Source organism: Ochlerotatus camptorhynchus, unplaced genomic scaffold (assembly GCF_037179485.1).
Source record: "Ochlerotatus camptorhynchus isolate MF236.1 unplaced genomic scaffold, CSIRO-AGI_Acam_v1.1 ptg000011l, whole genome shotgun sequence".
NCBI classification, from domain to species: domain Eukaryota; kingdom Metazoa; phylum Arthropoda; class Insecta; order Diptera; family Culicidae; genus Ochlerotatus; species Ochlerotatus camptorhynchus.
This window is the reverse complement of record NW_027040503.1, coordinates 838611-865451: the sequence shown is the minus strand read 5'-3', so window position 1 is coordinate 865451 and position 26841 is coordinate 838611. Positions and strand designations below refer to the sequence as shown.

General features: G+C 42.4%; 3 protein-coding genes across 3 annotated transcripts; 1 reads left to right on the top strand and 2 right to left on the bottom strand.

Annotated features, from left to right (window-relative positions):
• Positions 1–4316: 4316 nt before the first annotated feature.
• Positions 4317–5348, top strand: LOC135700266 (uncharacterized). The gene has a single exon (XM_065220734.1). The coding sequence runs from the start codon at positions 4317–4319 to the stop codon at positions 5346–5348; it is 1032 nt and encodes a 343-aa protein (XP_065076806.1).
• Positions 5349–14070: 8722 nt separating this feature from the next.
• Positions 14071–15624, bottom strand: LOC135700263 (uncharacterized). The gene has a single exon (XM_065220719.1). The coding sequence runs from the start codon at positions 15622–15624 to the stop codon at positions 14071–14073; it is 1554 nt and encodes a 517-aa protein (XP_065076791.1).
• Positions 15625–24981: 9357 nt separating this feature from the next.
• LOC135700257 (uncharacterized protein K02A2.6-like) lies at positions 24982–25572 on the bottom strand. Its single transcript, XM_065220705.1, has one exon. It carries the CDS (start codon positions 25570–25572, stop codon positions 24982–24984), a length of 591 nt encoding a protein of 196 aa, XP_065076777.1.
• Positions 25573–26841: the final 1269 nt, after the last annotated feature.

Below are 26841 nucleotides of genomic sequence, written 5' to 3'. Positions count from 1 at the left end.
AAGCAACTTTGTCGAAGAAAATTTTTTTCTATCTCTTAACGTTCTCATTTTAGAGTAATTTTTCGGAGTTGACTTAGGGTGTTCCTGGAAAAAATAGTTTTTTAGCAATAACTTTTTTATTTGAAAATTCTCATGAAAGTTATCTTCTAGAGACTTTTAAAACTCTTACAGACGAATGTTTTATAGCTGAATTTGTTGCCTGTATCTCTTCTAATAAAAAAGATATACTCAAATAAAGTAAAAAATATGAATAAATTCAAATTGATTTTATACGAGTTTAAAAAATAACATACCTCCAATTTTTTCATATTATTGAGAATAACATACGCTCTTTCAAATGCTGCCAATAAACTTTTTTTTTGTTTGCCCCAACCAGAGATATTAACATTTGAAAAGTGCATATTTTTAGTATAAAAACGTCAATAACTCTTGATCGACGAAAGATATTGACAAGCTTTGTGCAGCAAAAATTTGCGCCTTTTTAATATCTAAAAGTTATCTCAAGACACCTTTGCTGAGAAATTCGAAATAAGAAAAATAGAGCAAAAAAACTGTTTTTTTAAGAGCCACCCTAACTCAATTCAAGAAAATAGCTCTAAATCGGCCAATTTAAGAGATACAAAAAAGTTATTTACAACAAAGTTGCTTGAAATTAGCTCAGCTATAACTTTGTAGAAGAACGTATACCTTAATTTATTCAAACAAAAAAGTTAGATTTTTGATTTTAATGATAATAGGAACCACCCTAGAATTCATTGTCATAAAAATGAGGGCCTAACTATAAGGAACAACTTTGTAGAAGAGACTTTTAGTCTAAAGTTTCAATTTCAGGCTCAAAACATATCATTCCAGCTAAATCTGCATTCTGTACCACTGTGCAGTGGTGTTACAAACCTGTGTTTCTCAGCGAGAATCCCGAAGGAGGAGAAGCCGAGAGCGAAGGAAAGGGCATTCGTAAATACGCACGCTGCGTGTGACCGGAGGAGTACGGTATCGTCCAGTAATCAACAAAAGAGTGACCGTCGAGAGATGCCAACGGACGGTAAAAGCAAGGAAAGTGAAGGTGAAAAACGCTGCCCGATGTGCAAGGCGATGGATCACGTTGTAGCGAAATGTTCATCATTCAAGAAGCTATCGTTGGATGAACGTTGGAAAGTGGTGAAAGTGAACAAGCTGTGTCGTACATGTCTCATTTCGCATACTCGCTGGCCATGTGAAGGTGAGGTTTGCGGCGTCAACAGTTGCGAAAAGCGCCATCATCAGCTACTACATTACGAGCCCGCTGCAGGACAATCCACGGTTACCACCAACGCTACTATCACCATCCATCGTCAGCCCGTTTCGTCGACGTTGTTCAAGATACTTGCGGTGACGTTATACGGGGAGAATGGATCCATTGATACCTACGCGTTTCTGGACGATGGATCATCGGTTACCCTAGTAGAAAAATCAATAGCGGAAGAACTCGGAGCTGATGGAAAAATGCAATCCTTGTGCATTCAGTGGACAAGCGGGATCAACAAAAAGATTCCCACTAAACAACTGGGAAAGCTGGGAATATCAGAACCCGGCGGTAAGAAGCGATTTGATGTATCGGAGGTCTACACCGTCGAGAACTTAGGGCTACCGGAGCAATCGTTGGACTTTGAAAGCATGGCGAAGCAGTACAAGCATTTCCGAAACCTATCAGTCAAGAGTTTCCAAAGGGCCGTTCCTGGTGTGCTGATTGGGTTGAACAACACTCATCTAATGAATACGTTGAAACTACGGGAAGGAGAAGAACAAGAGCCAGTCGCTGCGAAAACTCGTATCGGATGGGTAGTCTGCGGCTGTCTACGAGGGGGAGCTCATCAATTTCAACACCGGCAGATGCACATATGCGTGGAGCCAGCGGAACTCGATCTGCATGACTACGTACGGGAATTCTTCTCTGTGGAAAGTCTAGGGGTCTCTGTGGCGCCGAATTTGGAATGAAGTGAAGATCAGCGAGCTCGTCGAATCCTCGAAAAAACGACCGTGAGAACATCGAATGGGAAGTACGAGACTGGACTACTGTGGAAACAAGACATCATCGAATTCCCGAATAGCAGACCGATGGCCGAGCGTCGTCTGAAATGTCTCGAAAAGCGTCTTGAGAAGGATCCGCAACTCTACGAAAGCGTACGGCACCAAATAGCGGATTATCAGGCGAAAGGCTACATCCACGCGGTAACGGAGGAAGAAATGTCAGAGTTCGACCCACACCGCACTTGGTACCTTCCTCTCGGAGTGGTTTTGAACCCTAACAAACCGGGAAAGGTAAGAGTGATATGGGACGCAGCGGCAAAGGTAAACGGAGTTTCGCTGAACACGATGTTGCTGAAAGGTCCTGATTTGTTGACACCACAGCTGTATGTTACGTTCAAGTTCCGTGAACGGCAGGTGGCATTCTCTGGTGACATCCAAGAAATGTTCCTGCAGCTCGGGATTCAGAGAGAGGATCGGAGTGCGCTGCTCTTCGTGTTTCGCAACTCACCGTCCCAGTCTATGATTACGATGGTATTGGACGTTGCGATCTTCAGAGCGACTTGTTCTCCAGCCCAATCGCAGTATGTCAAGAACCTAAATGCAGCGGAGAACGAGAAGGAACATCCAAGAGCGGCGGCAGCAATCAAGAACAGACACTACGTTGACGATTACTTGGACAGCGTAAACACGGAGGAAGAAGCAATCGAGCTAGCTCTGGATGTGGCGGAAGTCCACCGGAAGGCAGGTTTCCACATTCGTAGCTGGGTGTCAAATAGGCCCAGGTGCTAGAGGCTATAGGAGAGGTTAACCCAGCTACAGTCAAGAATCTCGCGATGAATAATCAGAGTGGATTTGAGCGGCTACTAGGGATATCTTGGCTGCCGGGCGAAGATGTGTTCTGCTTTTCACTTAGCCTACAAGGAGATCTTCAAGGACTGGTGGAAGGCACGATCGCACCAACCAAGCGAATGATGCTAAGCTTCGTTATGAAAATCTACGATCCGTTGGGACTGGTAGGATCGCTGATTGTCCAGGGGAAGATCCTCATCCAAGAAGTCTGGAGAGCCAAAGTGGATTGGGACCAGCAGATACCGGAGGATATTTTCAAGTCATAGAAACTCTGGCTACAGGCGCTGAAAGAATTGGACAACGTGAGAATTCCTCGTTGCTACATTCCGGGGTACGATGCCAACTGTTATGATTCTCTAGAGCTGCACATATTCGTTGATGGCAGTGCACAAGCATACTCCGCCGTCGCTTACTTCCGAGTTCAGGACCAGGGATGGATACGGTGTGCTCTAGTTGCTTCAAAAACTAAAGTTGCTCCTCTGCAATTACTATCAATCCCACGCATAGAATTACAGGCAGCAGTTCTCGGGGTGCGTCTTCGAAAAACTATTGAAGAAGGTCATTCCATCCAAGTGAAGCGCACATACTTTTGGAGTGACTCCAGTACGGTTATCTCGTGGATCAGATCGGACACTCGTCGGTATCGGCCGTATGTTGCCTTCGGAGTCAACGAAATTCTCAATCATTCGAGGGTCGAGGAATGGCGATGGCTGGGAACAAGGATCAATGTCGCCGATGAAGCTACGAAGTGGGGAAAAGGGCCGAACTGTAAGCCAGACAGTCGGTGGATGTGTGGACCTGCGTTTCTCTACGATAAGAAGAGTTAGTGGCCGAGCAGCGAATACGAAGTACCGGAAGTAACAACTGAAGAATTACGATCAGTATACATCTGCAGTCACTTCCTAACAGTTCCGATCATTGAGGTGGAACGATTTTCCAAATACGAGCGGCTGTTGCGGAGCGTAGCATACGTTTGCCGCTTCCAAGAGAACAGTTCGCGACGAGCCAGAAGTACACAGCACGGAGCGGCGGAAGAGTTAAGCAGTGAAAAATTGCAGAAAGCAGAGCGGAGCCTGTGGAGACTTGCGCAATCGGAATGCTTTCCAGACGAGGTAGCTACTCTGAAAGGGAACGTACAATTGAAGCAAGAACAGCAGAAGGCGTTGGATAGAAGCAGTTGTATAGCAAAGCTATCTCCTCTACTCGACGAGCACGGAGTTCTACGCGTAGATAGCCGCATCGCTGCTGCCGATTTTGTAGCGTACGATACCAGATACCCTATAATTCTGCCGCGAGGACATCGGATTACAAACCTATTGCTAGATTGGTTTCACCGCAAATTTCGCCACGCTAACAATGAGACGATTGTAAACATTGCAAAGCTGAGAACACAAGTACGGTCTGCAGCACTCCGATGTCAGTGGTGTCGCGTGTATAAAGCGAAACTAGCAACACCAAAGATGGGTCAACTACCTCGGGTTCGGATTACACCATTTCTACGGCCGTTCACATTTGTAGGGATAGATTATTTTGGACCCTACTTCGTGAAGGTAGGGCGAAGCTCCGTCAAGCGCTGGGTGGCGATTTTCACGTGTCTAACCGTTCGAGCAATACACCTGGAGTTGGTCTTCAGCCTAACAACTGATGCGTGTAAGAAGGCCATTCGACGATTCATCGCGCGAAGAGGAGCACCACAAGAGGTGTATACGGACAATGGAACGAACTTCTGCGGCGCTAGCAGGGAGCTGGCAACAGAGCTGCGGGAAATCAACGTAACGATGAGTAGCTGTTTTACGGATGCCAACACTAAGTGGTATTTCAATCCACCCTCTGCGCCCCACATGGGTGGGTGCTGGGAGCGCATGGTGCGGTCCGTGAAGACTGCACTGGGATCATTGCCAACGTCACGGAAGCTGGACGACGAGTCTTTCATAACCCTCTTAGCCGAAGCAGAGCATATGGTGAACTCACGGCCATTAACGTTCGTGCCGTTAGACAACGAAGAGCAGGAGTCGTTGACTCCGAACCACTTTCTTATGCTGAGTTCGAGTGGAGTTCGACAGCTGGTCAAAGCTCCCGTGGACCAAAGGAAAGCTGTATTGGGAAGCTGGGCGCTGCTGCAGCACATGCTTGACGAGTTTTGGCGTCGTTGGATCGTCGAATACTTACCAATCATCTCTCGGCGAACTAAATGGTTCCAAGACGTCACACCGATCAACGAGAAAGCACTAGTAATGATAGCAGACGAAGGGGTCCGAAACCGGTGGCTACGGGGTCGCGTGATTCGCACCTATCCAGGCAAAGATGGAGTCGTGCGCAACGCAGCTGTGGAGACATCTAGTGGAGTTTTGAGAAGACCAGTTTGTAAACTCGCTGTTCTCGAAGTTCGTGGAAATGCTGAAGTAGAAGCAGAGACTAGCAGAGATGGTGACGTCGATGCAGTTTTCGAGCGACACGAGGGGGAGAATGTTCCGACGAGTGGATCCATCTAACGACCCCTCGTACAATTTGGATGTTGTGGAAGATGAATTGGGAGACAATGGATCGTTTTGGTGAAATAATGATTTGTCATTGTATAGTGTTTTGAAGCAGAAGTAAAAAGTATTTGCTTAACATAATGATGAATTTGAATTTTGCTATTGAAGTTGTGAATTAATACTAAGTACGAGACAGATTGTAAGTAGATATGATGAAACCAAAATAACCTAAAACTAACTAAATAATAAACATTGCAGCTTTGAGCTATCGCACTACAAAAAAAGGACGATTTGCTTCGAAGAACTCGGAAAAGAAAGTTATCGCAACACCCCGGTTCATGAGTTGATGGGTCAATAGGTAGGGTCCAGGTGTGGGAGCTGTCTCCCTGGTGTCAGTATCATTGGTGCTCAGCACGGAAAACAAGATTGACGGAAAACAAATCAATGAAAAAAAATAGGTCTACCCGAAGAAAATGACCATGTTGTCTACAATTGATATTTACTCCAGGGCAAGGCCCCAAATTAGATAGCGACAGTAATCTTTTCAAACTTTCACCGTTCCTTGATGAGAAGGGTGTACTGTGTATTTAAAGCAGAATCAGTCTGACTGCATTCGCGTCCTTCGACACAAGAAACTCCATCATTTTTCATCGGAATCACCTTGTCATGAACCTCATCATCATGTGGTATCATCATAAGTTCCTGCACGGTAATGTTGAAACTGTGATCAATGCGGCAGCGATTCCACATATCAAACCTACGTACCGTCGTACGAAACGTAACCACTATGCAAGATCCTTAAAGCGGTCCACAGTGGTGCCAAGGGTATCAAAACACGCGCTTTTTTATTTACGCTGAAATGGTTGATTAAAGGTACTAGGTGTCTTCTGAGAAGTTTCTCGGGTAACAACACTCCTTCTTATGGTAAAAGAAAATTAAAGGTTAATCCACCTAAAAGTGAGATGCAAAAGTTATTTTTTTAATATGATGAGATACAACATAATTGCGTTCGTCAAAGCTGTAGAAAACATTACTGCGATTCAGTCAAGGGTTTTTGTTAGTCACTAGAAATAACCCAGGTTGCTTGGTTATCCATTTGTATGCCTCTTTTCACACCTAGTCGATAACAGTCTCGTGGTTTCACAAAATCGCTATTTCAAATTTTGAAAAGTGATGAGTTTCAATGCAAGTATTTCGATTAAGGGTCGCGTGGGGGCGGTCTGGTTTCTTCGCCATTTCATTGCATTTTCTTGTACTTTCCATTGTTCACAGAATGGCCTGCTCGTTTTTGCTCGTTTAGAAGTTATTGGTATTGGAAGTTGGCTAATTTTCAACCGAAAAATGTAAATAACTTTTCAAATATTAATGATAGTAATATCCAGTCTTCTTAAAAGGTATGTTTTTTGATATTTCTAACATCTTTGTACAACATGCCAAACATGTAGAAATATTGTAGGAAAAATTATAGGTACAAAATTGATTTTAACGATGTCTCCTCAAAAAAAAAACCTCTATATCTCAACAGCTGAACTAGAAAGTTATAGTCTTCAGCAAAGTGGTTCACAGTAATGTTTTCTACAGCTTTGCCGTACACAACTACATAATCACGATGGTGTTTCAATATGATGTCTGTGTTTGGAAAACAATCACAAAATGAAATTTTCATTTCCTTTCTTTTTGTATACGCCGGTAAGCTACACAGACTCCTCCCATCATTAGTAGTTTGCTATCAAGTAGTGACACTCTCCTTTTGCGTAGTTTGCCAATGTCAATACCTTGAAAGCAAAGGGAAATTAACGAGTTATTTAAGAAAGATTAAGAGAACCGATCAAAATCACTTGCACCCCTTCTTCCAAGTTTGGTTACAAGATTTCAACTCTGGAGAGCATTTTGTGTGGTCGTTGGGGGCGTTTTGTTCTGAATATGGAAAAACAGGCACAGATAAATTCTAATCCAACTCTTGACTGTAATAAGCTAGTTGACCCCGAAATGGGCCGTCTTGTTGCCAAAGTTGGTGATGATTTAACCTCCGAAACCATACAGGTTCAAAGCACAGACGACATCCATGACTGCTTACGCTAGGCAGCATCACAGATCACATTTTCCAGGAACACCTTCAGCACACCTCGTAGATCAGATCGGAGATACGACCTTTTCCTCCTTTACCACGACCTGTTGCTTGTTGGGTAGAAGAGTTGACTACTTAACCTGCCACCACCTTCCTACTGCTGCTTTTGCTGCTTCTGCTGCCTGCTCACCACGCCGGCCAAAGCGAAAATGAGTTGAGGCTAGACAACAGCGCTTTTCAGTTTAAAGCAGAATGATGTGCAACCAAGTGGTGCTCGATTATGACGACTGGGTTAGGGAAGAACGTTTATTTCATGTGAACAGTGATAAAATTATCACTTTTTATTTGTACATTGGACAATGCTTGACATTATCACTTTTTCAATAGTTTCTTGTTGAAAATCATTAAAGAAAAGCATAGCAATTGATGCGTAGAAATATTTCTGATCAATAAGTGATAAAATTATTGAAATTAGTACAGGGGCAGCTGAGTTATTAATGTTCAAAATCTTTCATAGTTTTGTAACATGTTCCATTTTCGGTTTTCACAAAGTGTACCCCCATATAGAAATCACAGACGTAGTCCTACGTCAAAAACGAAGGAAGTAGTTTTTGAGTCATTGATTGCGTCAATTGAAACAAGTCTTTGCTTCAAATGAAATGAACTGACGCACTTGACGAATGAAACAAGCGATAGTCAAGTCATGTTTGACAAAATGAATGTTCACCGTGAATCGATAACAAAAAACACAATGACTTACACGAAAATGATATTGCTCGAGGTGAAGCGATTTTGCAGAGAGTTCATTTTCTTTTCTTTGTTTCGAAAATGCAGAACCCTGATTCTAACCTGTTAAATCACTCACCTAATCAAGTATCCACATGTCAAATGAAATCAAAAAAGTAATTTACTATGTTCTCATCATGTATCTGTGATACATTCACAACTTTTACTGCGTACGTACTACACAATTTATTCCAAAATGATATCAATCATCACACTAAATTACTATTATAAGTGATGTATCATAACAAGATAGCTTATGTAACGTAATATCAACTTTAGACTGAACTTGGCGTTAATCTGCATCAACTTTCCTATGATCAGTTATATTTGAAACATTTTTGTGCCATTTTTAAAAATGAATCGATTTAAAAGATCGATTCAAATCATTGATTAAATCGGTGAATCGATTATTTTCAAAAAAAATAATCGATTCACTAAGATCGATTCTTACCTCTAGATCGCCCAATGCTAGTCGTGATGAGCTTCATCTACTTAAACTCAAAACTCGAGGACTGACTTGGATGGCAGAGGTTTGGTCCACCGCTGATAACGCTGGGAGCTCCACACTGGAAGCTAGCGTAGATCGTCGTAGGCCTAATTGGCGAAATGACCCAAAACCGAAGTCTCAACTTGCCGATCAACTTCAGGATACACTCGGTACAGACTAACCCGTTCGCTCCGTAGGTGTTTGGGGAAAAACGGCTACTATCACTCGTGAGGTTTTGCAGCAATTCTAACGTGTTCTTGTGTGTACAAAATGTGTATTTTAACAAACTTTGTTCTTGCTTTTATTTTTCATAAATACAACATTTTAACTTGCAACTTGTAATAAGTTTTTATTAGGCAAGGAAGTTGAAATATGAGGTCGCAACGGTAACAATTTCAATGTAAGTTCATTATCTTTGTATGACTGACTCCATGTATTTTTGACTCTATGGTACTGAAAAAAATGTAGATGTATCCATTATTAACAATGTTGTGATATAACCACAACGAGATGGCTGTTCAGCGGTGCCGGTGGTTTAGTGGTAAGCGCGATTACCTCTCACCCCAGCAGGCCTAGGTTCAATCCCAGTCTGCGTCGCCGGGATGTTCTGAGGCATAACATCTCTGATCACGCCGTAAGTAAAGCCGTTAGAGTAGATGAGTCGATAGATAGGGTCCAGGTGTGGGAGCTGCCTCCCTGGCGTCGGTAGCATTGGTGCTCAGCACGGAAAACAAAATCGACGAAAAACAAATCAAAAGAGATGGCTGTTCAGAATGGTTCAACGGATGTGAAATAATAAAACATTTAAATTTAACATTATTTTAAGTATTTCAATGCAACATTCATTTGTTCTACTAACAATTAACAAATTTTCCAATGTGTCATTTTAATTAACTCCTCGAAGCATTTACTTGTGTTTTATACAAATAGTATCAATGTTTCGTCTTATCGTATCTTCAAGTGGTTTTCGAAAGCGCCACATTTCATTCAGGCTCTTTGGAACTACATTTTACAAGTGAATTGCACATAAAAATGACTAGTATCATCACTTACTCACTCATGAAATCTGCCTCGACCAACCAGAAACAAGGCTGAAAGCTTCCTAACCCTCACTGAACCAAAGGGTGTAAGGATTATTACGCAGCTGAATTTCACAAGGATAAACTCAAAGGCGAATAATCTGTAGCATGAGGTTTGAGTTTTTGAGCTTTTCATAACACTGCTTTCCATACTACTATCTTACTAATTACTAAATTAAATATCTATTTTTACCTTGCAGTGATGATATTTCTATTTTGAAATCTACATATTTTCTTCGCTGTCCTCTAGATCTCCGCGTCTTTCTTCACGTATTTCATGTCTTAAATCTTACTTTTCCTTTTCCATTGGGTCGAAATGTCGGAATCAAAGTGTACACTTCCATGTTGTTCTCCCCTAGATGAATGTTAACTGTGCTCATGAAATCACCATGAAGATCAGAGGCAGATTTTACTACGGTTTCAAAATGTTGAGGCATTTCCACTTTAGTAATAACTCATCAATTATAATCAACCAATCAGTATTCCAAAAGAAACTTCAAATCAAACAACCGAAATCTAAAACCAAGCTTCACAAAAAGAGCAGCCACATTTCAAAATTCAATTTTCGCATACTTCAACGACTTTTTTTTCCAACCACGACTGTTCTAAGCCACAATCCCCGAGGCGCAAACAATGCCATTTAAGGATTTTTAACTAAATAAAATTCGAAAAATGCATCACTAAACAGACGCTTTTGAGACAAAAAGCTGACGAATTCCTGGCGAGCGGCGGCTCGTCGCTTTGCTTGCATCTCTGTCTAAACAATGGATCGCATTTTCCAAATTCCTCGCAAATATTGGATATCCCACCACCGCGCGCACCGATATGTTTCCCTGAGCGTAAGTATGTGACATTTTGGGGACTTGGTAGGATCGCGGTAATCAATATCTGATCCACGGATCAGATCCCGGACGCGTATGACCCATAACAATGCATTCGAGTTATCGTGGCTGACTGTCTGCTGATGCTGCAGAAAAAAAGAAACCTTTGGACATTCCATCAATCCCAGGTTCCGATCCAAAAATGGATTTCGAAAAATCTCCTAGTTTGGTCAGACTAATCTCTGTAAATGGAATCGATGCTATAGAGACGGGGCAGGACGATTTTTCGGGGCGACTTCTTTTGTTCTTATGACCAAATATTTCACCGCCTATGGATCCCCAAAAGTATTTCTTGCACCGGAGGGAATACTGCAGCAGCAGAATCGGTAAATCCTTATAAGTAGCACTACCTTCCTCCAACGCGCTATTCACAATTGATTTGCCGAAATCGAAATGAAAAGGCAGTGAAACAGCAAATGCACGCTGCATGAAAGAAGATTCGATATCAAAACAAATGAATTGATCTCCGCGAAATCATCCTCACCGCCGGCTTTGGGTGAGTCCGTTTTTGATGGCCGAAGATGGACGGGGAAAAAAAACGAGAACAGAAGCATCATGAATCATCTCGAAAGGATGGAGGAAAATGATGCGTGGTTATTGAGAAGGTACATCAGCCGTCGCGCTACGGAAGGTGGTGTGCCAGTACCTTCCCGGTGCACATCATAAACGTTTCATTATCGTCATCTTGTCTCGTTGGGCACTGCACAAGGAAGATGTGGATTCAGGGGGTGTAAGGATGGTTCTGCTGGTTGAATAATAGTACATAGGGGAAATGGCTCTAATGTTGACCTATGGATCTAAGATTGGGCTCATCGATAAAAATCGGCTATTTATCAATTTTACCTAGATGAACGCGTCATTACAAATGAATAATTTTGGTCGCTATTGAAAATTTAGTCGATTGCTGAATTTATGGGCCTAAGTTAGGGACATTACATCAATTTCCCCTGCTTTAGAAGGGTTATGTTCTTGGCCAATACATAATAAATAGAAGCTAAAAGTCTAGAATTGAGCCAAAACTACATTCACCAAGTGCTTTATTGTTTGTTTGTACTCTAGTCAATTTAACACAATTTAGGTCAATCGTGACTTATCCGGGAATGAAGTTTGAACTCATTACCTTCACTCTGAGAGGCATGGATGCTAACCACTACGTCGGACCAACCCCCAGTGCTATGTGTATTTGCCCATTTCTCCAAAAGCAACTTTGAAGCCTGAATAATGGCCTTCATCTTGTCTAGACTTTAAGATTAAACCATATATCCCAAGTAGCATTGCAAGTTTTATAAAGGTTTTAAAGAGTTTTACAAGTACAGAACCTTCATAAAATGGTCGGTAAATGCTGGGTAATGCACAATGCAGATCCCATTGAGATCACTAGCCTCTTCCCAGCAACTCCTATCCCTACGTCCCCGTGGTACCAGCCGGGAACTGTGAGCAACCATAGGGAAGATCGGATAACCAACCCCGGTGGGAACTTTGGTCATAGGCTGACAGAGAAGCGGGGGGGGGGGAGGAGGTTGCTTCTGCAAGCCTGAGGGTCTGTTCTCCAGGAGGAGCGGCTCACAACAGCGTCTGTTCCCCATGTTAGGGGCGGCTGATCTACGTCCGAGTGCCAGTGAAGGACTCTTAGCACAACTGGGCACCCTGGTCCTCCGGAAAGTTAGGGGGTTGGTGTCAGGCCCTGCGAGCCAGTCGTAAAAAAGCATTGCAACGGAAAATCAGCAACAGAGGAATACGAACCGAGACCAACGGCAACGACCCCAGCGACGAAATAGGACTTGCGATTGGAAACTCGGCACGTGAAACTGTCGATCTCTCAATTTCGTCGGGAGCACCCGAATGACCGAGGATGGAGAGCGGCAGTCGCAAATCGAGTATTGTGGCGTACTATTGTTGATTATGTCTTATCTTAAATGTGATGTTGTACAAATAAATGTATATATGTAACCTTCATAAAACCCAAATTGTTACTTGGAGCTGTGGTGGCTCACTTTTATTTTAAAATCATATGTACGTGATGATTTTTCGACCCATAAAAGTATAACAGTGAACAGGTCCCATGCTTATTTAGAAATTCAGCTAAGATAGAAGCAAACAATGTTCTGCAAAATTTATTGGAATGTACATACGATATTCACTGCCGGTAATCGCAAGTCCCATCTGCATTTTTATCAATTTTGAGTTAGCATCATTATTCAGTTTATCTTTCTATGTTTTTTTTAGATAAACTATTGTAAAAAGGTGGTTTGTTCAAGAAAAATGAAAAACAATACCAAGTCAAATTGTCCCACAGCGAAAAGTAACCGCAAGTAAGTCCCATTAGAAAAAAATATGTTAGAAATGTTAGACGACACATCGCATCATGAGATTTGTGTCGAGACAGATTTTATCCACTTTCCCTAGGGTATCTGAAACATGTCCGGATGTGGCCAATATAGTTCTTACGATACTCAGTTTGACCGCCAATGGATATAGCTTTGAATTCTCATGTGTTTTGATGTATCGCTTGATGGATTTTGTAATTTGTAATTTGTAATTTATTGATAGCATAACGAAAACCTGTCAGTTACAGAACCATAAATCAGGTCAAGGAAGCAACCATTTTGAATCAGTTTAGTGGGGAGTTAAGAATGAAATTAAAGTCTAAGTCTAAACATTTGACATTTCTTAAATCGACAGCTACTATTGGTATTAGCCTAGAGAAATAATCAGCTCTGTGGAGCGCCGCTTTAAGCGACGTAAGAGTCCGTTGCTGCCTTGTAGCTAGTGGTAGTGCGTTCCAGGTGGACGCTCCGAATATTAGAACACTTTTTCGGGAACTTGTGGTGTGATGCGGTAGGACAAAGGATCTAGCTCGCTCGTTCCGACCTTTAGGTGTGTACTGCGTGATGTACTCTGGGAGGCTTCCATGGTACATGAAGCAGTAGATACGACGGTGGTAGTTTTCCGGCAGATCGCATCCGAGTATGGTGTGTCGCACTTCTCTGGTCGTATCACGTCCTCGGATTCCATACACGAAACTCACCGACGACTTGAAGCATCGATGCAACTGAGCCTTGAGCGCGGTGGACAGTCCTGGGTAGTACGCAACGTCGCAGTATGCGAAGAACGGCATCACCACAGCTTGGACGAGCTTCATACAAATCTGTCTGGAAAGCACTCCACGGAAGCGCCTGAACACACGAAGAGTATTGTAGATCTTTTTGGTGACTTCGTTTATCTGGTCGGTCCATTTTAGGTTAAAGTCCATAATGAGACCAAGGTTGGTAACTTTGTTCGACAAAGTAATGGTTTCATCTCTACAAAAGACGGTAGCTTGCGTCTTCTTTGGGTTTGGAAACAGACGATTCTCAGTGGCCCAACGTTTGATAGCGAGGAGATCCTGGTTGATTGCTTCGACGAGCCTGTTAATTTCGCTTGCGGGGCCTGATATTTAGATTTGGAGGTCGTCCGCATAGAGGTGATACTCGCATTTTAGCACACCAGGCAGGCTGTTGATGTATAGGCTAAACAGCAGGGTGCTCAGACAGGATCCTGGTGGCGTACCGTCGGTGAGATTCCGGGGATTCGAGGGAGTACCACCTAGGTCTACAGCCTGGCTTCGCTGCGCTAGGAAAGATGAAATCAAATTACACGCGGAGTTTGAAAACCCGAATTCCCTCCTCAGCTTCGTTTCAAGTAGACCATGTCTGACACAGTTGAATGCCAACGAAAAGTCGACAAGAACCATTACTGTGCACCTGTTATCGTCAAAGTTGTTGAGGATATCGTGAGCAACCTTGACTAGAGCAGTCGTGGTACTGTGGTTTTTCTTGTATCCTGACCGGTGTTTCGCAAGAAGAGCGGGTGTGGATACATCGAGATGATCCGTTATTTGCGACAGTAGAATCTTCTCCAGTACCTTAGACACCGCAGGTAGGACACTAATGGGCCTGAAGTCCTTCGGTGAAGTAGGGTTCGATGATTTCGGTATCGGGGTAACGATGGCCTTTTTCCAGACGGAGGGGAAAGTTTGAGCATCGATAATCGCATTGAACAGGTGAGTCGGTAGGGGAAGGATAAACGGACAGAGCAGCTTGATGAATGAGATGGTGATTTCATTCGTCCCTTTCGCGTTGGTCCCAATCTCGCAAATTTTCCTGGTGACTTCGTTGACGTTAGTGCACCTGAACTGGAATTGGCCGTCGGCCACATTTGCGGGTGGTCGATCGGATTCTGCGTTCGCTTGCGAAGGTACAGCCCTATGATGTAACATGTGATGGCCTTCAGCAAAGAACTGATTTATTCGGTCAGCATCAAATTCCTCCATGGCCGCATTCTTCTTTGCATTGTTATGTATGCCCTCTCTCCTCAGGTTGCACCACAGCTGCTTAGTAGGAAGATCCATGCCAAACTGCGAATCAGCATACCGTTTCTTAGCAGCACCAATTAGGGTGCCGGCCCTACTCTTTTTGGAGATGTAGTCTCGCCATTGAGCATCTCCTCTGACATGATTCGGATTTCGCACATAGAGAGAATAGGCTAGGTCCCGTAGCATGCTCAAAAGCGAATAAAGTTCACTAGTGAGAAGTTGTGTTTTGATGTCGATGTCTCCTTCTTGGTAGATGTCCTTTGTCTGGAAATCAGCCTGCAGCCGTAGGAGATCTATCCTACCGAGATTCCATACTTTCATACGACGAGGTGGAGCTTCAGGTATGCGCACGTCAGCGATCAGATTCACAGCTTCGTGATCGGAAATGGAGTTCGTGTTTACAGCTTTGGATTTTTTGATGAACAGTGGGTGATCAGTTACCATTAGATCAATGATAGTAGAGCTGTGTTCAGTGATCCGGGTGGCCAACGTGGGTAGCACCGTAAGATTGAAGGTGGTGTGAATCCGTCTCAAAGCAAGTAGGTTCGTAGTGGGTTGATTTAAAAAGGATTTACCACTTCCCCGGGGATACCTGGAACATGTCCGGTTGTGGCCAACATTGTGCTGGTCACTCATCATGACTCTTAATGACCTTATTGAATTCTCATGTGAATTGATTTATCACATGGTGGGTTTGGCACGTTTATGAAAAGCTCTCGTCTGGTGAAGACCCATACTCACCGGAATATGTTCCGACCATTGCTCTGAAACCAGCAGAACAAATCCAGAAACATTCAATAACGTTCTGGGCCATGGTATCTTTCTACTGTTCAATACTGTGCTAAACTAATGCAGCATCGTCATGGAATTGAGACTGACTTACGGTTATTTTTCTCATTGACGTTAAATGTAATCGCTAGTCAGTCCCACTCAGATTTTGGCCATAAATTAAAAATTTCACGATATTTTTCCAATATTTTTGGGTAAACATAGATGCATTCTATCACATTGTACGTTTATTTTTAAATTTATCCCTCCAAAATAAGTGTCAAATCAGAAAACTCGAAAAATCTTTGAACGCTGTTTTCTCATTTCCAGTTTTTCACAGATGGGATTGACTTGCGATTATGGGCAGTGCATTGCTCTAAAATACCACACGGAATTTTTTACGTTTACGGTAACTAACGACCCCCCTTTTCTAAAGTAAAAGTCTCGTTTACAATAGATTATATTGTACGTAACAATAAGTTCTAAAGCATTTTTATTGTTTTTGACTATAAGATGTATTATTGCTACACTAAATGTTATTGCATTCTAACAATAGGCTCTGATGTTTGTGTAAGGTAAATTTTTATTCGGAAATAGCATATCTTGTGTAAAAAATACGGAAAATTACTGGTGATATTTTGAACATGGGCAAAGCTATCTTGAATAAAAATTGAATAATCTTGCAGTAATCAGACCTTTTCTAATCACATTGAGCCGATACGAGTTGAAATATTTATTTTTTTCTTCAAACCAAAAATTGAAGAACTGACATGCAACACGGCTTCTTTAAAGGACGTTCGACCTCGACAAATTTACTTGCATTTATAGACTATACATTAAATGCAATGGATAATGGAAACCACGTAGAAGCCCTCTATACGGACTTTAGCAAGGCATTTGACCGAATTGACATACCAATGCTACTCTTCAAATTGAAAAAAAAAATGGAATCGAGCCAGGACTCTTAAAATGACTTGAATCATATTTAACTAACCACCAACAAATAATTCAATTCAATGGAAAGAAATCTACCCCAATTCAAGTCACCTCACAACGGCGCCGGTGGTGTAGTGGTAAGCGTGATTACCTCTCACCCCAGCAGGCCTGGGTTCAATCCCAGTCGGCGCCGCCGGGATGTTCTGAGGCATAACATCTCTGATCACGCCTTCCTTCGGATGGGACGTAAAGCCGTTGGTCCCCGGTTCATGAGTTGATAGGTCGATATGTAGGGTCCAGGTGTGGGAGCTGCCTTCCTGGCACGTCGGTAGCATTGGTGCTCAGCACGGAAAACAAGATCGACGGAAAAAACAAACCAAAGGAAAAAAAAACGTCACCTCAGGAGTTCTCCAAGGCTCTCATTTGGGACCTCTTCTTTTTATTCTGTATGTAAACGACATTTCCTTCATTCTCAAAAAAATTAAATTGCTAATCTATGCCGACGACATTAAGCTCTTTTTGGAAATAAGAAATGATGAAGACATCAATATATTCCAGAGTGAATTACACATATTCTACAAATGGTGTTAAAAAAGCATATTAGAACTGAACGTAAAAAAATGCAACTGAATTTCAATTGCATTAGAAGATCAGAATGTAGAAAAATGTGAAAGAGTTAGGGATTTAGGGATTATTTTAGACTCCAAACTAACTTTCATTGACCATTACAATACAATTATTCACAAGGCAAATAACATACTAGACTTTATCAAGCGTTTTTGCTATAACTTTCATGACCCATACACAATTAAAACACTATATATTGCCTATGGTAGGTCAATACTGGAATATTTCAGCATTGTATGGTCTCCTTTTTCAATCACGCACGAAGAAAGATTAGAATCAGTACAAAAACAATTTCTATTATATCTTCTTCTTCCTCTTATTTGCATTTCAAGCTTATTGCTTAGTGCACATTAGCTTATTGCGTGCTCTCAACTTAGTGTTCTAAATGCACTTTCACAGTTATTAATTGAGAGCTTTTGATGCCAATACCAATGCATGAATGTGTATATTGTATGGCAAGCACAATGATACTCTATACCCAGGGAAGTCGAGAAAATTTCCAACCCGAAAGATTCCCTCGACCGGACCGGGAATCGAACCCGCCGCCTCCAGCTTGGTGATACCGTGGCTTAACTGACTAGGCTATGAGGCCCATTATGATATGCCCTTCGTAAATTAGGTTGGACATCATTTCCTCATTCATCATATGAAGCACGCTGCGTGCTTATAAACATACAATATGCAATGGTTTCGTTTGTAAACAATATCGTTTCGCAGCGCATTAACTCAGCAGAACTTTCATCAAAATTAAATTTGTATGCACCTACTCGACAACTCAGAAATCTAAATTTAATTGCCATCATCGCACGAATTATGCAAAATTTGGGCCATTAAATCGCATGATGGCGCCTTACAATCAATACTGCGAAACCATTGACTTTTCAATGTCTCGGCATAAAGGGTGATGCGGTCAAAATTTGGTCAAGGGAAAACGCGTGTAAATCGGTGAAATCGTTTATTTAAAAAATCAAATTAAATTTCTTTTTCAAGTTCAATTAGTATAAAATTCAGGAAAAATAGTCAGTTAGGCTTCCGCTTTTCCAAATCCGAATTGCCGGGCCTTACGCTTGACCCCTGCCATCAGATTTTGTACAGCCACCTTGTCCACCTTCTTCGCCGCAGAAAGCCAGTTTGCCTTGAACTGCTGCTCGCCCTTAGCAGTTTTTTGGTCTTCTTTAGGTTCCGCTTGACAATAGCCCAGTATTTCTCAATTGGGCGGAGCTCTGGCGTGTTGGGAGGGTTCTTGTCCTTGGGAACCACCTGCACGTTGTTGGCGGCGTACCACTCCATGGCCTTTTTACCGTAATGGCAAGATGCCAAATCCGGCCAAAACAGTACGGAACAACCGTGTTTCTTCAGGAAAGGCAGCAGACGTTTATTCAAACACTCTTTCACGTAAATTTCTTGGTTGACAGTCCCGGAAGCTATGAAAATGCTGCTTTTCAAGCCACAGGTACAGATGGCTTGCCAAACCAGATATTTCTTTGCGAACTTTGACAGTTTCATGTGCTTGAAAACATCTGCTACCTTTCCCCTTGCTTTTGCCGTATAAAACTCCTGTCCCGGAAGCTGCTTGTAGTCGGCTTTGACGTAGGTTTCGTCGTCCATTACCACGCAGTCAAACTTCGTCAGCATCGTCGTGTACAGCCTCCGGGATCGCGCTTTGGCCGTCGTATTTTGTTTATCATCGCGATTTGGAGTCACTACCTTCTTGTAAGTCGATAGTCCGGCTCGTTTTTTGGCTCGATGCACGGTTGTAGACGATACACCCAGCTTATTTGCGGCATCTCGGAGAGAGAGGTTAGGGTTTCGCTTGAAACTACCGGCAACTCTCTTTGTCGTCTCAGCGGCTTCCGGTTTTCGATTTCCCCCCGATCCAGACTTCCTGGCTGTCGACAAACGTTCCCCAAACACTTCAATTACATTTGTAACGGTTGATTTGGCAACTTTTAGCGATTTTGCCAACTTTGCGTGCGAGTAGCTCAGATTTTCGTGATGCGCGAGCAAAATTTTGATACGCTGCTCTTCTTGCTTGGACGGCATTTTGACAACTGAAGAGTGAATTCCAAAATCAAAATAGGAGCAACATTCTACACCCACACACCTTCAAAATGAGGGGTGTTCAGGTTTTTTAAATGCAAAATTGAAAGAAATACGTCAAGTTGATATTGACCAAATTTTGACCGTATCACCCTTTAAACTTTCTTGATTTGATATTTTCTAAAACTTTGCCGAAAACACCAATCCTAAATATGGAGTTTTTGGAAAAAAAAATTAATCTCACTTCTAGAAGGATTGATTTGTCATTGTCAAAAGAAGGAACTTTTTATATCCAGAAACTTTCCTAAAGACACCACTAGTCTAAAATGCAAGATTCATGAGAAAATGACTTTTGAGTGATTTTTCACAGTTCTAGACCACTGTGCAGCGGCGGGGACAGGCCGATTGGCTTAAGACTTTGGATTTCTCAATATTGGTCCATAATAAGTTATTCCACCAAGTTTGGTTCAGATCGCAGAGCAATTTTGCAAATTTACTCGGCTACTTGAGATGGAAAAAGGCCAATATGTAATTGAAAACATATCATATATATCATGCAACCCGTTAATTTCGCATTTAGGGAGCCACTTTCATTGATTTTTCGATCAGTGAAAATTCACTCTTCATGACTCTCTGAAAGTGAAATTTAGGTTTCAGCTTGCATATGTCAAACACATAAGGGAAATGGCTCTAATGTTGGCTTATGGATGTAAGATTGGGCCCATCGCTAAAAATCAGCTATTTATACATTTTATCTAGATGATATTGCGACGGCACTAATGGATATTTTTGGTCGCTACTGAAAATTTAGTCTAATGATTTCATAATTTCAAAAAACACGTTTATTGCAAATTAATAGCAGCAACTCTGCATATACTTTACTTTCAGACCGCTTAAAACATTTGATCCAAAATAAACCCTCTTCATCTTCGAAAATCAGTGTTCACTCGGCTGTCGACAGAAACAGGTCACTCTCGATGTGTGTCACGCGATCGTCTGTTTACTCAGCAGCAACCATTGTGTGGTCCTCCTCATTGTTATTCATCAGCAGTTCTTGTGGTCGATGCGTCGTTGACTTTGAAAAGCAACCGTTTCGTGATGAATGTGTGAGTGATGACCACGTTTTGCGTCCATTGCAACAATGGAAGCGCTCTGACCCTCGTTGGCGAATCTGCCATACAAGTAAACCACTGACAGCGGCTCCCGTTCTGGTAGGAGGCTTATTGGATATTGGAAGATAAAATGTTAATTTTGTTGTACCTTTTGACTATAGTTTTAAGATGTATTGTATAGTGAACAAGAATCCTCGGCTCTGTAAAGTTAATTCGGTTGAGCCTTATCAAATAAATTAATAAACAAACAAAAAATCTTCGAAAATCATTACAACCAACCGATGCACCCCTCGTATAAAACACCATCATCATACAGCACCGACCACGGTCGTTCGAGAGCGAAAGTCATTCTCTGCCTCGGAATTTTGGTACGTGCCAGTCAGTGTATTCAGCTTCCTACTGGTTCCCGGTGCATAATTCTATACCTCCACCTTTATGATCCTCCTGGTGCACTCGTCATGGCCGATGCACCTTTTGAACCGCCTGCAAAGGACAAAAAAAAGTCCCGATCGTCCGTCGATTGGTCGGTTTCCAATTTCAGTTGACTGATCGCACGAGCTAAACACACGACTGTAAAAATATTGACGAAAATTGTTAATTTCCAACCGAAAACTGCAACTGTTTTTGCTTGCCCATGGAGCGGCAGTTTGTTTCTTCTTTCGGGCCACACATCACCACACTGAACGGGCCGACGATGCTCGAAGCATTTGCACCTTCTTATGTTTCGGTACAAGTGTTTGGTGAACCTGTTATCCGGTGTAGGTAGGTACCTACACTTTACTGTCCGATAAAGGATAATCCTTAGTTTTTGGAAGGACTTGATTTGGTTTGCTACTTGTTGGGGTATGTCTTCAGATCCGTGTAGTGTCAGCTTTGGCAAACATTTTCCGGCATTTTAAGTGTACCGCTTCTTTCAAGGGATTAGGACGCTGCAGAACAAACAGACACTGTATGTTAAGTCTGCAAAGCATCTTTTGTCATTTTCGATCGTTTCTCTGATTTCAATAAAGTTTGTGATGCTATTTTTTCATCTTAAGCGATTGACCATTTAGATTCTAAATTCCAGTTTCGTAAGCAAACAGTTTGTCGCTCTGTATGATTCGATACAGAAGAGTTTGATCGGTAGTCTGTTTTGGCAGCAGTGATGCCAGCCAGCATAGTTTTATCGCTCACATTATTTGACCCTGCATTCTGAAAAATCTGTCTGCTCTGCCAATGCTGCAATGCGTTCCGATGTGGAGATCGCCTCCCCCGTACACAGCGATCATGGAATTTCGGCTTTCGGCGATCTTTGCCGTTCACTTTGAATGCCATATTTAGACAATCAGCCAATGCAACTTACTGGTAGCCGTGGTAGCCGCATTCGTCAATGCCAAGATTTGATGCACTGCTTCATGCTGCTCCACTACTGGGCCTACCTGGCAAGGCAAAACGACACACAAAAAATGCTGAAGATGTTAGATGATGATGATGTTATTGTCTTTTTCGGAAAGGGCTGCCGTCTTCGTCGCCGTCGATTGAAAACCAATCGTTCAAGCTCCCTAGTTTTGGCGGGTCCAAAATTGGTCATAAATTCGATGGATTTTTTTTCTTCTTTTCCAGATTCACCAAAAAACATGACGAATACGGTTGATTCCCTATTTAAATTGATGACTCGTGCTCATAATTGTCTGTGCACCGGAGAGGATTTACGGATAAGCGGAGTCTGGAGTCTGTGTTCCACGGAAATTCCAACCTAATCATCTCGTTCGGTTGCACCATCGCCACTCAGATGCAGATGAGAAGCCGGAATCGAAACGGTGGAAAATGTTGCATTCACATAATTAGCGAGGAAACATAATAACCAATATCGATTCATTCGGCTCGGATTCTCGGTTCCGAGAAGTTTTCGGGAATTATTCAAATGCAAATCAATCAGAAAGCGGCAGCCGCCTGCCGGACTCGGTGGTTTGATAAGTAAATCGTTTCGCATCGATTTCTGCTGGAATTTATTTCGTCTGCTGCGGAGATGAAGTTTTCAATATTTATTATGATTGGACGGAGGATAAACGTGCACTCGGATCAGGAAATGATGGAAGTTAACAATAGAGACAAGACAGTTACAGACAGCCAATGTCAACCCGTGCTGTCAGCAGAGTGGGAAGGGAGGAGGGATAGGGAGAATGTTTGTCATAATTATGATTAACGTCTGTGTCACCTGTTAATCCACGCGTTGTGCGAATAAATTATTCATAATGGTAATTAATTCCACTCCAAGGGAGGGAATCGATGTCGGGCGTGATTCGGGATAATTAATTCCCCTTCTTTTGTGTCTCCGAGACGGGTGGAGTGAGTCTACGAGCTAGACCTGTAAAAGCTCCAACCAGGTATACTATTCGATCTCTTTCGACTGTTGCAGTATGTCCGGTCTGCAGGCTAATTCGAATACATCTCTGCATTTGCACCAATTGAACCCCGAGTACCATGCATGTGAAATGTCGTAACTTGATTTTTCTTAGTTCTTCAAAATTGATTGTTTTAAGTGGATGTGCCTCATTTCATTTTTATTTTGCAGCGTCTGGTGGGGCAATGGGAGCGCAAATCAATCCAAAGCCGAGGATAAAGGAAGGGTAATGGCTGAATAGTCTATGCGGACCACTTGAACGGCATGGGAAAAGGAAGGGATTAAAGAGGTCGGTTATTGGGGTGTTTTGAGGAAATGACACATAGTACTACACAGTTCGAAAAAGTAGTGTAAATTTCTGTTCAATATGATGCACATAAATGGAGCGTCACATATCATATACGTTTACATTATATATCATGTTAAGTTCTGACACATTTCATGCAATGTAGCAAATATTGTATACAAAAGCCCATCTTTGTAAACAACATTGATTGCAAGTTGCTCGGTTGCGTGAAATGAAATACAAGTCTACGTGAATGAATGTTTACATCACAATTAAAATTCAGGATTTTTTTCTTTGTAGATTTGTGCTGCAAGTAAAAAAACCGAAAATCCATCTCCCACTGATTCATCCTTTCACATATATACCAAATTGATATTTTAAAGCAACCATCAAAATAAACAGACAATATATGAAAATGCTGCACTAATAAAATTCCACACATTTTTATTGACGAATTTCCATGTGAAATTCCACATGAGTTTCATGCGACCACACATAAATAGAATCCACCCAGAAGCACACATGAAATTTATGAGTCAAATGAATAGTATATGTGGTTACACATGGCTTTTATGTGTACACATATTAAGTATGTGTCCGACACATAGATATCATTTGTTGATCACATTGCAAAAATTCATTTGTGGGACACATAAAAACAATCTTTGAAATTTTATCAGTGTAGTTGCCAGTTGCTTTAAAGGGTAGTTGCCCCCCTAAGTGGACCCCCCGCATCCTAACTCTTTTGTTAATCTACTTAATGTTATTCGGCTGTCTAAATTTTCTTATTTAAGTTCGTTTGATGATTATGATATCTCATTAGCCCTAATTTAATAAATAATTGAAATCTCTAATCTACCTAATCTATTATAACCCATGCTTTATTAAGTACCTGCAGTTGTGTATGTATTCTAAAATTTTACGTGTATCAAGTTGTTTTTGCCTTTGACCTATATTTATTATATATTAGTTCGTCCCAGGTGGCACCTTCAAGTGACTAAAATGCTTCACTTTGAAGTTAGTTTCCTAGCTAATTTTTAAATTATATAGAGTATGTTACGTTTTTTGGGATCTCGGAAGTAGAGAAGACAACCACGAATACTTTTTAAAAACTTTTATTGTCTGGTTTAATAGTCGAACCGACTAAAATGAATAAAACGATTACCGACGAAAAGGCGATACTATCTTTTAGTTTTTACATTTGATAACTGAACGGCAGTGTTGCCAGAATGAATATAGTTCGATCTTAAATTATTTTACATACACAACATTTCTTCTCTCCTTTCGAACTGCAACGTCTACGGTGAGTATTTGCGGGGAGGGCGGTGTTCTCTTGTCGAACGACGCACTATGAAGGGAGAAGAATTTGCATCTTGATGAACTGGGCTACCAGATGGCGTATGAAACTCTGGAGTAACTGGCTCGGCAGGAGCACCTCGAAGATTCCTTGGATTCAGCGGAGTTGATGGTGCTCTCGGAACTGTAACACCATTACCGGAGAACTGAACAGTTACACGTCGTGGCACATCCTGCTGGCTTGACTTTTCTGCTTCGGGTGCTTCAACCATGAGATGACCGTTTGCACCGAGCCTCGAACGAATTTGATCGATGTGACGCTTGAACCGTTTTCCAGCGTAGTCGATTTCGTAGTGGAGATCTCCTAGTCGATCTGCAATTACACCAGGAATCCACTTGTCCATACGGGAATTACCGGAAAGAAAATAGATAGGTTGACCCGAGCTGAATTCACGAAAAGTTCGGTCAAAATTGGTTTGCTGCTTTGTCGTGACTCTCAGGTGAACATCTTCAGGCTTGAGGAGATCTAAACGCGTTCTGAGGTTTCACCCAAGGAACAATTTGGACGGTGATTCTCCGGTGGTTGCATGTGGAGCTAAACGATACTTCTGTAAGAAAACGTTCAGGTTTGAATGCAACGTCGACGCTGTGGTTCCCATTGCCTTCAGTGCATCCTTCGTCGTCTGAACGTAACGTTCGGCCTGACCATTCGTTGCGGGGTGGTAGGGGGCCGACAACTTGTGGTACTTGACTCCACTTTTCTGCAGAAACTCCTTGAATTCCGCGGCCGTAAATTGCGGACCGTTGTCTGAAACAACAGTGACTGGCGCTCCATAACGGGAAAATAGCTCGTCCATAATCCCAATCGTTGCTGCTGTTGTTGTAGAGGCGGTGACCTTGACCTTCAACCATTTACTGTATGCATCGACTACAATCAGCAGCATTGAACCTGCCACTGGACCTGCATAATCAATGTGTATCCTCTCCCAGGGGCCTTTGGGATACTGCCAGTGATGTTCGCTGAATTTGGGTGGAGCGTGCGCTTGACGAGCACACTCACAGCAAGATTTCACCGTTCTTTCGATGTCCGCATCGATTCCTGGCCAGTAAACAAACGAACGTGCAAGTCCTTTCATTTTCACAATACCAATGTGTGCTACGTGAAGATCTTTTAACACTGACGTACGGAGAACGGACGGTACTACTACTCGATGCTCAAATAGCAAACAATTTGCAGCAAGTAAGTATTTTGCCTCCGGTGCTTTGTAGCCAGATCGTGACAGATCGGTGCCTGCTTCCAACAGTTGAACGATCTTACCAAGGCTAGGATCTTTGCGCGTTCACGAGCGATGTGTTCAGCGCGAATTGGTAGTTGTGCGATTTGGTGAAGGGCAAACAGATCGAACTCGTCGTCACCAATATCTCTTCCCTCACAGAAAGATAGTTTGTTTACTTCGTTGGTAGTCTGCATTGACGTTCTCTTTCGTTGATTTGTACACGACATCGTAATGAAAGTGTGCCAAATAATCAGCATAATTGGCCATTCTGCTGATACACAGGATTGGAAGCGATTTCGTCGGGTGCAGAATTTGACTCAATGGCTTATTATCGGTGATCAGCGTGAATCTTCGAGCGTATAGGTAGTAGAAAAACTTCTTGACTGCCCATACGATGGCGAGAGCCTCCTTATCAATCTGCGGGTAACGTTGTTCCGTGGGAGACATGGAACAGCTAGCGTATGCTATCGGGCGTTCCAGTCCATTTCCCAGTCGGTGTGAACGAACAGCTCCCAAGCCGGTTTTGCTTGCGTCCGTGATTTGATGTCTTCGTATGCTGTGACCCGCTCATGTTTCCACACAAAAGGTTATGTCGCGCAGACAGCAAGCTCGAGTGGAGAGATTGGGAATGAAAGCGTTGTAGTATGTGGCTTTTTCCAAAAACAGCTGTAGCTCATCCGGATTTGATGGACGAGCTGCATTACGAATGGCTTCGATGTGTTGGTCCGATTTGTGCAACCCGTTAGCGTCAATTTTGTGGCCCAGGCATTCGATAACCGGGGTGGCGAAAACACATTTTGAACGATTTAGACGTAAACCGTGATGCTTCATTCTTTCGAAAACTGCTGTGAGGGCAATCAGCAGGTTTTCGAAACAATCTGCAAATACTATAACATCGTCATAAAAATTAATGACATTGGACAAACCTTGAAGCACTGCTTCCATACGACGTTGCCAGATCGCAGGGATGTTGACTGCACCGTAGACCGCTCTTGTCGGACGAACCAACCCATGTGTCGATTGGGAGGTGGGTGTAAGCATCCGTCACGTCCAAGTGACAGAACAGACTTGCCCCTCTCATTTGATGGAAGATGGATTCGATTTTAGGAATCGGGTGTTCGTCGATGA

Coding starts and splice junctions, on each gene's coding strand:
- LOC135700266 (XM_065220734.1), top strand. CDS start 4,317: ATGGGTCAACTACCTCGGGTTCGGATTACACCATTTCTACGGCCGTTC.
- LOC135700263 (XM_065220719.1), bottom strand. CDS start 15,624: ATGAGTGACCAGCACAATGTTGGCCACAACCGGACATGTTCCAGGTAT.
- LOC135700257 (XM_065220705.1), bottom strand. CDS start 25,572: ATGAAAGGACTTGCACGTTCGTTTGTTTACTGGCCAGGAATCGATGCG.